This window comes from Stegastes partitus, unplaced genomic scaffold (genome assembly GCF_000690725.1).
Source record: "Stegastes partitus isolate 25-593 unplaced genomic scaffold, Stegastes_partitus-1.0.2 Scaffold1261, whole genome shotgun sequence".
In the NCBI taxonomy this organism is placed as follows: domain Eukaryota; kingdom Metazoa; phylum Chordata; class Actinopteri; family Pomacentridae; genus Stegastes; species Stegastes partitus.
Window position 1 is genome coordinate 70,764 of NW_007578992.1, and position 12,409 is coordinate 83,172.

Here is a 12,409-nt window from a genome sequence, read left to right on the forward strand (position 1 = left end):
TCTTTGACTTCATTATGCTGCAGAGCTGATGTGTTTTATCTGCAGAGGTGAACTCCCTTCATTCTGCCACCGACCAACAGCTGCTGTGTTTGTCGCTCATGAACTTGGCAGAGCAACTTGTTCCTGTTTAGGTCCCTGTTCCTGGAATAACCTTCAGAACACAATACGCCGTCATGATTTTGTCTCACTGGTGGTTTTTAAAGATCTGATCAAAAGAGTGGTTTTGTGTGTCCTGATCACCTGCCTGTTTTGTTTTGGTCCTCTGTCAAATGCTGTCAAGCTCAGTTTTATCATCTTTTGTACTTTTCATATGTATTATCATTTTAATTTATAATGGGGCGTCCTTTTGACCACCTCAAAAAATAGATTTTAATATCACGGGACTCCCTGGTTAAATACAGGTTAAATAAATAAAGCATTCTTTACTTACAGTTATTGCCAACAACAACAGGATTACTTAGAAACTCTGTTATTGCAGCTTTTAAACAGCAGGTGGCGCCACACAACAACACATTTTATAGTGTATATTTTTCTATACAAGCTATGCAAAAAAAAATCTAACCTAATGCCAATTATGTTCATAGTAGCTGTGATAGACGTTATAGCTATTCATATAAACAGTTTTTCATCTATAAATAATCTAATTAGAAATTAAATATTCACTCGTTTTTGATGACACGATCAATTAACTTGAAATTAAAAAAAACAAAAAAAAAACAAACCTAATTTCACTATTTCTTTTGTAGTTGTAAAAAAGAGATTAGGAAATGGCCTAAGGATCTTTTTAAATTTACTTATTTGAAAATATTTTTTGGCCCAACCAACTGGGTCAGCCTTTGTTTATTTAGGTAGTGGTGTTGCTCCACTGCCTCAGGTTTTGTTTACCTATTTGTTATTATGGACCCAACACAAACTGCATTTTTTAGTCGGAAATCTGGATCAATCCATAAATATGCGATTGCAAGGAAGAAATTTGTGGGGCCCGCATACCGCCTTCTTATATTAATTAAAAAAAAACAACTAAATATTGAATCCTAAATATGCCTTTCCTGGGAAGATATTTGTTAGTTTTAGTTTCAGTTTTTCTTTGAGGGTGCAAACACAAAAAAATCCAGTACAGGCAAAGGTTTTTTTATTTTTATTTATTTTTTTTACATCACTTACTTTTTGACCCATATGAGCACATTTATGAAAACTGAAGTAAATCTGAGATGGTGCAACAATATATTTCCTGAATTGCGTCTAAATTGGCACAGACTGACATAACTGGCAACCTGACAGAATTTAGTACCTCTGTGGTCATGGACTACTTCTGTAATATTGTAAACATTGCCTGTTTTTTTTTGTTTGTTTGCTGTTTTTTAAAAGATGAATACTCCTTTTCATGCTTAAACTTGTGTGTTCAGTGTATTGCTGAAGACTGACTGGGACAAAGGAGATGTTGCATTCAGAAAACTACAGTGTTACAGTGTTAGACTGCTGGAAAGGCCACCGTGTTGCAATGACGAACAAGAAACAGCGGAAAGGCAAGCTATTCAAATAAAGATGCCCATTGTTTCATTTTCATGCATTTCCTAGTCCTGCTCCCAGCTCTGTCAAGCTGCAGAGTGTTATTATTAGGATGGGACTTCTGGTCGACTTCCTGTATATTCCCTCATAATAAATATGTCAAAACAGAGCACTGAGAATTGATTAATTCAAGTTTTTTTTAAGCTCAGAGTATATATCAGGGTGTAATGAGGCCTCACATTCACAATGTAGCTGAGAAGGCACACAAATAAGAAACCTGGATAAAAATAAAGTATTAAAAGGCAAAATTAGTCAAATAATGGAAGCATCATTTGGAGCATGTGTACTGTTCTGCAGGTTGGCTAGCTTGTGCTACAGCACGCTAATATGGTTACCAGTATTAGTTTAACATATAATTAGCTAGTTAAATTTTTAGACTGAAAATAAGACTTTTTTGGATGCTGGGTCCTTTTTATGTATTTGAATGAGATGAAGGTGTCCCAAAGTTATCAGTAATCTGGGCTAAAGTATTGAAAGTCTCTGATGTCTATGGGGGGGGCTAGTCCGTGTTAAGGACTAACTTCTTACCCCATATCCCCCAAAAGTCCTACTCTTATATTTTCTCATATTTCAAAAGAGCTTTTGTTATTTTTTGTTTAAATTAAAACATGACCATCCATATGGTTCTCATGTAAACAGTAAAAAAATGTTTGTTTGTATGGATATTCTCTTATCACGATTGTTTAAAACCACTTCTTTTGATTTCTTCAGACCAGCAAAAATGATTCTAATACTATTTAAAGAATAGTGGCCACTACCATTTAGAAAAAGACCTGAAAAGAAAAACTGACTATATCTAGTGATCAGGAGAGAACTCAATGTGGGGGCTTTTACCCCAGTTTACCCTAACTTTGAAAGAATTTAAAATCATTTTACTGCTAGGTGTTTTGGAATGCAGCTTATATTCAAGTGTATCAAATGCCTTTGAATAAAACAAAAATGCTTGCACAGTACTAATGGGTATATTATACCTTAAAGGACCCATTTCTGCCCCTTTTCAGCAAATTAATTAAAGTCGTTCAGTTCATTCATTCCACCACCACTGTATAGCTCCTGCTTTCAGAACTGCTCGAAATGGGCTGTTTTGCTCTGAAGACCTGCTGCCTTTCTCATCCTGTCCAGTCATTCACACTGCTATGGGTTACTTAGGTGTGTGGTAACACCTGGGTCAAACATCAAATCTCACAGGCCTGTAAACTGGGAGGCTAACTAGTTGTGGGGAGGCTTGAGGAGTGGTATAAGTAAACATCCTTAACTTTTATTTTACATCTCCACTCAAAACACATCAAAAATTGATTTTCACCATACAGGGTCTTTAACTATAAAACTACTTTTATTTTGAAAGCTGTGATGGCGAACAACAGTGGGTGCGCGCGGTTTGATTTTATTTTGAAGCGCCAAGCGGAAGTGCCGTTGTTGACATTGCCGGCGGCTTGCTGCGTGTTTGCTCCCTCCGTGTCTGTCGACATCAGGTCCTCCTCCAGCCTCTTTAAACTGCCTTCACCGCCGAACAGACGACATTTTCGGGGTTCGGTCTTCGGCTCTCCGTCCTCTCAGCCTCGTACCAGTGCGTGTGTTCCGGAGGACGTTTCTTTCTCTGTCGGAGCGTCTGGAACCGAAACCGAGCGCACACGGAGCCGTGTTCTACTTCAGTGGGCGGATAAAGCGGAGGACGGCATCCGGGCCTGGCAGCTCCGGAGAGTCGGCTCGAAACGACGGAATTCACCATTTTCAGGTAAATGTGCTGAAATGTCACTCGGTGGGCAACACTCGGTCTGTCCGATAATGGACTCCGGGAGGCTGCGTTTGGTTCGGCAGCGACGGACGAGGTCTGAACGGAGGTGTGTGTGTAAATGACAACACAGTGGAATAATTCAGCCAGCCGATAATTCACATTTTACAGCCAGCCTCCGGTTCACCCAGTGGAGTTCAGAGTGCTGTGTTCGCGCCTCGCACATATTTGAAATCTCTGGTTGTTTTATTTCAGATGGAAATATGTCGGTTTGTTTACATAATGTAGGTAAGCATCGGCAGCCTCCAGCGACAGGAACCCAGCTCATATAATACAGGAATGCCATTGAAAAATATCTTTAAATTGATTGTAAACCTTCTGTTAAATCATTGTGTAACATCAGAGGCATGATTCAAGACATCTGTAGCTTCATATCTGCCTCCAACCACTGATTCATCATCCTCACAGCAGACTGTACCTGCACAGGGACACCTGCCTTTCACATTTAAAGCAGCTCAGTTGTATTTTTCACTGTAAAAATGTGCTGGTGGGTTCCCTCAAGCTTCTATCTATCCTAAAATGTTGTATTTTGACACACTATTTCATGGTTTAACACAACAGCTAATGGAAATGCCATTAGTTCTGTTTTTACTGCTTTTAAGTCATGAGTGGGGGAAAAAAAAGAAGCACTTGAATTCCTTCTGTCACACATTACAATCCCCGTGTTTAAAATTACCCGCAAATGACTTTGACTTTTTTAAGAGAGGCATTGTGATTTCGACGGGTTGCATTTAAATGCTGTTGTCGCTGAAGGTTGGAGTTAACACCGTTAAAGAGGGGCTTGAATAGGCTTTTAGCAGCCACTTACTCAGGTGAAGCCTAATGAATCGATGCACTGTCCTGTTGTCGCTCTGGAAACTGTGAGATGCTGTTCAGACTGAATAGTTTCATCTTCCTGTGGCACTTTGTAATATTTTAAACAGCACTGAAGTTACAGTTAGTGTGTACAGTACAGTCAGCCATTATATCGTAAAAGCATACATTTATCAAGTCAGAATAGATGAAAAAACGATTCAGAGTGATAATATCGAACACTTATTGTCCATGTATTTCCAGTTAAGTGCCTGTGGTGCATTTAGGCTCTTGCCTACATCCTGTTTGACCTGGTTTTACTCCCACCGACCTTCATCTGGAACTGCTGGCCACTCATTTATGTCTATGTGTGCAGCTACATGAGTGTGTAGTGACCCACATTCAGATCTAGGCTGTTGGCTGTGAGAGTGATACACCCCCAGAGGACAAAGTAATTACCCTGACACCCCCTCCTCCCCTTGTCTGTGGGCCATATAGCAGTGCTCGTATTGATCTGTCTCTGCATTATGTTGCATACGGCAGCAACATGAGAGCTAAGAGGGTACACTATGGGAGACATATATATGTGCACATACACTCATGCTCTTTCTCGCTTTTTCCTCCTGGGACTGACAGGATATCTCTGTTATAATGACTTGTGGGAGTCGCGTTTTGTGATGTGTCAGTGGTTTCAGCTTGACAAACCAAAGTGCCTTATGTGATGGAACCACGTCAGGTGTCTGCGATTTGCTCAAAACTTGTTGCTGGAACCAGAGACTGTGAGCAGGGATCAGAGTGGAAATTTTGACATCTTAACAAAAACTATTTCTCTGCTCAGAGCCGGATTGTGCGAGCTCACACTCTGTGTCCAAACTATGTGATGTACTGTGATATTTTATTTTTTTAAGATATTTTTTTGGGCTTTTCTGCCTTTAATGATAGGTGACAGTGAAGATAGACAGAGAGACGTGGGGAGGAGAGTGGGAGAATGACATGCAGCAAACGAGCCGCTAGAATCGAACCATCAGGGATTATAGCCCCTGTACATGGGTCGCCCGCTCTACCTGCCGAGCTATCCAGGCGCCCCGTACTGTGATTTTTTTTTTTTTAAATGTAGCACTGCATTACCAAAGTCAGTGAAATAGTTTGGTGAGAGTCAAGCAGACATGTGGATGAACTACATGATGGAGCTTATAGGTGTGCATGCCCCCAGCGCTGACATATACATAAACATTAACCTTTATCTCATATGCTGATTGTAAAACATCGCATAGTGTTGAACTGCCTTATAGTCAGATGATGGTAGTGATATCCCACCATGCTTTGCAGCAGTGCTCACTGCAATTACTGGTGATCAGCCTCCCAAACACTGTTGCTATTGACAACCAGCCCAGCAGCTTGCTGTCTCCCTCTTGTATCACTCCAACTTGTGCCATATTTTATTGATCAGAGAGGTGTGTGTATAGGTGTGTTTCTATGTGTGCATGCATGCTTGTGCTGGTCTGATCTGTACTCTCTAAGTGTGTTTATAGTCTATGTGTTTCTGTATGATGTTCATCTTCAGATGTGTGTGCATAAGCACTTTCCATATGAGCATGCTGCCTGTGTGTGCATGTTTTTTTTTTAGCGTGTTTTTATGTTCATCTTTGTGTTTCGTTTGTGTGTACTTGTGATTATGTACTCCCATCCACACTTTCTCTGAGCGTGCGTGCTTTTATCATCCCGGTAAGCTTGTTTCACCTGAGGAAGTACAGAAAATGTAAAAAATAAACATGGCAGGACTAGCTCACAGCCCCAGGGGTTGATGGGAAATGTCTTCCTGCCAGTGCACTGCTACAGGGTGGGCACCATGTAGGTGAAGTAGTAATTATTGGGTTTTTTTGGGGTCTAGCTAATTCTAGGGCTTTAGGGTGAATACAGTTAGTGTGGGCTGGGTGCAACACAAACACACACACTTGCACTTATTCGTAGCCATATGAAGACACACACATGGAAGAGAAAGTTATGTTAGCCATTCGAGGAATGTGAATTGTTGGGAGTTCATTGTGTCTTTCTCCCTCTTTCTCTCTCTCTCTCTCACACACACACACACACACACACACACACACACTTACACAGCTTCTGTCTCGCTTTAAAAAGTGAAAATTTAGGTCATGTCATCAAACACTTCTGTCAGCCTACTGGTGTGGGTGTGTGTGTCATTCTACAGTAAAACAAAGCCCTATAGTCACTGGTATGTGTGTATATGTGCGCTGTCATCTTGTACGAGGGTGTCTGGGTGTCAAATGGGATTCTTGGTCTTGTAGGAAGGCTGTGTGTGTTCATTAGAATGGACAAGCACGTTCCTTTTTCTGTGTTCCCTCTGCTATAATACACACACTCTGTCTGCCAGCATTCCTGTTTGTTTTCACATCATGCTCTGTCCAGTTGACCCCTGTGTAAATCATTTAATCATGCTTTGCCACGTGTGTGTGTGTTTGTGTGTGCGCGGAGGGTCGAGTTGGGTGAGATTGGCTGATAATCTGGAGATTAAGCAGTGGCGTTGGTAGAGCAGCAGCAGGGAGGGATTACACGTACACACATGCAGAGGTCACACATTAAAATAAACAGGCGTGCAGTTCATTCATGAAGTCACTTTTCCATCATGTGGCAAGCAGTCACGTAAGCTCCAGTGGTGTCATTTTACAGTGAAAACGCTGAAATATTCATCACACACACACACACACACTAGTGAGAAGCTGAACACAGTGAGCAGCTCAGATGAAGTTTCACACTGCTTTCTCCTCATTGTACCTTCACTGAACTGCATGAATGAGATTTTTTGATCATGTTGTCTTCTTCTGTTTTTATAATGGGCTCTGTAGCTTGAAGAAAGCGTGTGTCTGATGATTATCAATTGTGCTAATATTTTTTGCTCACCCATGATGACCGGTCAACCTCTTAGTTCCTTTAATGAACCCAAACAAACCCTTAACTCGACCTCAATCCCCGGCCAAGTCACAGCATCATAGTCGTTGTGTAAACAGCAAAATTTAGCCTCAGAGTCGGAGCGGCAGCCAAAATGCTCATTTTGCCAAAAACCTAAAGCGATTTACTGAAGTATCGCAGGATAAACATATAAAGGCCTTATGCTGCCTCAATGTTTTTAGTCTGCAATTGCAATTTGTGCTTATTAAAAAACAACAAATCCAAAAAAACGTATAAGAATGTAACCGATTAAATAGTAGTTGCTTATATGGAGTGATGTTTTTTTTTTCTGTGAACAAGCCACTCTGTTAGAAAAAAAAAGTAAATATACAAACTACAAGCCAGAAAATGGCAGCAATTAAGAACTCCCATCCATCCATCCATCCATCCATCCATCCATCCATCCATCCATCCATCCATCCATCCATCCATCCATCCATCCATTCATGCTGCATTGGTATTGGCAATACTCAAATTTAATAAATAATTTTAGGAAAATATGCTTAAACAGCTATAAGATGAGCACAGAAGTGGTTTGAATCTGTCTAAAAGGCTGAAAACTGGTTGGCCAGTGTCATCTGCTGGTATTAGCCTATCACAGATACAGCATTTTTGGCATTTATGTTGTCTGATTTGCGGTAATTTAAAGAACATAATATAGAAATCGCACCATTACATCGTTTCTCCAGCAAAGCAACTCTGACTCTTGTTCACTCTACTCTCAGCACTGTCTGCAGCGCATGTAGCAGAGTACGTATCACAGCATGTAACACGATAAGTTGTTTCCGATTTTGTAAAACACATTGCTTGAACGTTAACAAAGAATGACCCCATCGTTCATTATCAGTATATAGTATCATGTATCAGTGGAGCTCTAGATGCGACTATACGTAAGTAAACACTCTGTATTTTACAGCTGGCTAAGTTATTATTAAAACAACTGCAATTGTGCCTCTGATTTGAAAATTGCACATTGCTAATTGAGTTATCATCAATCAATTAATCAGCTCCATGAAGTTTAAATGTTTTTTTTTTATTATACAGGTTTATAACTCCAGATTACATGTGCACACAAACCCAGAAATAAATGGCACGGTGTTGATGCCAAGTGCAGTCAGCTGTAGTTGACGTTCTGCTGTTCAGTACATCACGTCCTACACAACTCTCACCATCTGCCTGATTCTCTAAAACACTTCTCACATTTTCAGAACAATGAAATTATTCCACCTGCAGTTGGAGTCAACTTATTTTAAAAAAATTCTGCGGCCGCATTTTGTCAGTATAATTTGGCTCCAGCTGAATATCAAACCCGTGAGCTGTGGGATTTCAAGACAGATTGTATAACATTGTTCTCGTCGCCCTCTCTCACCCTGCTGCCTCCTCTTAACTTTAATTTCCAGTCTCTGTATAAGACTTGAGTTTCCTTTTTAATCTCAAGTGGGAATCTCTAATTATCCCCCTTTCTTCCCGGCGGGTTAATCATTGCCTCCTAGACAGGCATTATCTGCAATCAGTGCCAACTAAGTGTAGTGCAAGTTGACAAGAAACAGTCATGAAAATTGGACCATAGACACTCATGAAACCCAGAGAGAAACAGTCAGGGCTTGTCTCTTTTTAATTTGCCCACTTCTAATTAATTCTCTTTTAAATGTTGCTGTAATGACAGGAGTTCCCCTGTACTCATTTTCTTATTTACCAGCCTCTGTAATGTGTTAGCATTAGTTTGCGCCTCCTTCATTATTATCTGATCAATTTGAGGTCGGTATCAAACGGGGACATTTGCACTGATAATCTGGTCTAATCGAGCATTAGTAGTGATGGATGCCATGACAGGACAGACTACTGTAATGTTCACACGGAGAGCCATAAAACAAAGCATAAGCTCGGCCTGCTGCAGTTTAAAGTGTTGCTCAAGCTCTTGTTGATGTTAATGTAAGAAAAACAGTTGGTGTAAATCACACTGGGAACTGGATGGAACAGGAGATTGTGGGGGAGAGAAACAAAGCAGACATAGTGAAACGAAAACAAAGTTGAGACCAGATCTACTTTGATAGTGCGTCTCACCAATCACATCACGCTACAAGTGTCAGGCGTCATCGGTGGCTTCACATCACCAGCTTCCACGGAAAACGGCTGTTGTTTCATCAGAAGTCATGAACACACCGTAAGAAAACGCTACGTCTGTGTAGTGTACAATCGTGGACTGTTTGACTGACAGCAGGTCTCTGGGAAGTGCACCGCCGCTGTGAGCTCATGGCATCAAAGACAGACCTCAGATAAAACCAGTAAACAGTCAGCCCTCATCAATGCTGCCGAGTTGCAGCGAAGCAAGAAATAGAAAATCTGTTCAATCATGTTTCTTGATTGTCGGGCTGCAGGAAAAGAGAAAGAGGAGCAGCTGGTCCTTGGCGTTGGAGATAACGTGCAGTGAAGCCGTGTGGTGTCCTCTTCAAAATAGCAAAGCCGATATGAGACGGTACAAATCTCACTTATACACAACCTTGAATTCAGTGTGCTACATGGGAATACAAAGGACGTCAGCTCCTGGATGTTAACACTCGTAAGGATTTAGAAGCGATATTTTGGGGAACACGCTCATTTGCTTCCTTACCATCTGTCTGTAAAGTAAATACAAACCTACCACCAGCAGCCAGCCAGTCTAGTGAAGTTATTGGTAAGAGAGAACCAGCTATGGGGGGGTTTGTGCCAAAGCACTGTAACATCCTGAACTCTTACAATAGTTTGGCAAAGTACCCTTGTAAAACCACACTGTGTTGTTTTTACACATAAGTATTTGTGCATATTTACAAGATATGTTGTGCTGATTAGTGAGATGTAGAGGTGTTGTGATTTGGGAAACATTTTGTCTTTTGTTTTTGCTCTTGGATAGAGATGATCGGAGCTTTAGCATACAGACAAGAGAGAGATTTCATTCTTCTTATCTGACTGTAAAGCAGCGAAGACAACCAGCAGAGCCCTTTCTTCCTTTGTATTTCTTACACAAAGCCTCAGTGATTTTTCCTATTGACTGTCTTTGACACAAAGTGACAAAAACTGTCAATACTGGAAGCTGCCAGAGAATATGTGGTCAAATTTGCAGTGTTATTTAGTTAATTCTTTGATCAATGGTTTGTTTCTGCTTCACAGTCTTGCATGGAAAGCTTGTGGTTGGAAATTATATAACAGCTGAGAGCTTTCTTTGTCTGTCTGTACACATTAAATATATTGTCTCAGGGTTTTTTTCTGCTTAGAGTGTTTTGGCATCCACCAGAGAGGCTTCAGCCAGCACCAGAGGAACCAGCACCAACATGATAAGAATGGAGAATTTGAAATAGAAATATGTTTTTAACCTGTTTTGTTAATTAGGGCTTTATTTACTCAAGCACAACACATATTTTTGTTAATCAAATATACAGAAATGACAGAAAAATGCATAGATTTCTGTCAAATAAGTTTAACCAGACTCTTTGTCTTTGCTGTCACATTGCCAAAGGCCTACTCTGAGCCAGTAAAACCAGTTTCTGTAGTAAACAAACACCAAAACCATGTTTTTATTCTATTTTCTTTAACTCCAGTGGTAAGAAATGCCAAGCTTTAACCTTTAGATTTCCGCATCACAGCACCAGAAGTAGGCATCAAGATATTCTTGTTGTGTCTCTGTCCCTGCCTGTGACGTCCCACCTGGTTTGGCACAAAGATAGGAAAGAGGCCAAGCTGGTGGTAAATGGTGTGAGCAACACGTACACACAAATCAGGGCACCTCAGGGAGTGAACACCTGTTCCCAAAGGCCTCGGGGTGAATGGAGGTGGATCCGGAGACTGTGTCTCGGGGAGTGGTGGGGCGTGAGAAAGAGGATGCACGATGGAAAGCCATAAAACAGACAGAAGAGGAGGAGATAATAGAGGGAGTCCTGTTGTTCGCTTGTGTAAAACGACCTCGCATCTCTCCATGGTTAAGCACTGCTTTTGTTTTTGTGTTAAGTGTCGGCTGGGTGTTGCTGCTTTTATGCTGTGGTCAAGTGAATTTTGAAACTGTTTGCGATTGTGCATGTAGACGACCACACCTGGCAGCAAGAGGTAGCTCACTGGGTCTTCTGTGTGAGAAGGACTTTAGCAGAAGCAGTGACACTTGCTAATATGTGGTTGCGTATGCAGCTTACATTATTCAGACATTTCTGCGGGACACAGTGAAGTGGCGGTATTTTAATTATCTAAACAAGAAGATGTCTCAGGCTGTTATGCAATTCATTTGTCATTGGTCAGATGGAATCATTGCTGTGTCATTACTAATTACAAAATATGTCTCAATTGTTGTTACAAAATTTCACAAGATTAACTAAATTCCTGTTCGAATGAGCTTATAGGTTTTTATTGAAACCTTCAAATTCAGTTTATCTTTTTCTATTTCAGGAGGACATAGTTTCCATAATACCAATAATTAGCGACACAGCCGAAGCCGTGTGTGTGTTTATCATGTTAAGCTTCTACAGTTTCTCTTCTCTCTGCGCTGGAATGTGCCATGTCCAGCTGTGTGTTTGGATTTACCAACCAAACATCCAGGCAGGAAAACACACATTCTTGGATGTTGTGTTCATCATTTTGTGTGTGTGTGTGTGTGTGTGTGGTGGATGGACCGGAAGCTTCTCGTTAAACCTTGTTAATCTGGAGCGCATTGAGACAGACAAGTGCTGTGTAACAGACAGGCCAGAAGAGAAGAAGAAGAAGGAGGAGGGTGCTGATTTCACAAACACAGGGGTGGGCATATTGAACACATGGCAGTAGCGCGGGTCATTGTGGCTGAAAGCGCAAAGATGGGTTGACAGCAGGTGGTTGTGTTTTTTCCTGTTACAAAACTAAAAATAACAGACATAGCTGAAACTCTAGTGTGGTCTTTGCTTATCATTTTTGCTGCCTGGAAAAGATCATCCAGTGTCTTCTCACAACATTAAATGAATGTAAATGCTCCAGTGAGCTGCAGAAAAGCTGTGTATTTCTGACTGATTGTTACAGACAACCATGGAATGTGTAAGTCTGTGTAACACCACACAAGCCAACTTTGAAGTCACAGTTGACTTTGGTTGGCAGCACATTGTGCAGCTATGCACACAGTTAGTGATGGCAAGTCACTCGGGTGAGCAGAGGCTGGAGTGAGGTAATCAGGTCCACATGAACGTCATTCGTGTGAAGAAAGCTGCCTGTCATATGTAGCAGACAGTGCTAGATAACAGCCACTTTCACTGTAAACAAAACACTGACTGAATATGACTGGAAAACAGCAGCATGGACACA

At 41.0% G+C, this 12,409-nt stretch overlaps 2 protein-coding genes across 2 annotated transcripts in view; one reads left to right on the forward strand and one right to left on the reverse strand.

Moving 5' to 3' along the window:
• LOC103369277 (phytanoyl-CoA dioxygenase, peroxisomal-like) overlaps positions 1-1,303 on the reverse strand; it is a 4,547-nt gene extending 3,244 nt beyond the window's left edge. Inside the window, exon 1 of the mRNA XM_008297954.1 lies at positions 1,292-1,303. Coding sequence (XP_008296176.1) covers positions 1,292-1,303 — 12 coding nt within the window. The remainder of the gene's footprint in view (positions 1-1,291) is intronic.
• Positions 1,304-2,970: 1,667 nt separating this feature from the next.
• cdk17 (cyclin dependent kinase 17) overlaps positions 2,971-12,409 on the forward strand; it is a 50,662-nt gene continuing 41,223 nt past the window's right edge. The window contains exon 1 of the mRNA XM_008297948.1: positions 2,971-3,304. The gene's annotated coding sequence lies outside the window, so the exon portion shown is untranslated. The remainder of the gene's footprint in view (positions 3,305-12,409) is intronic.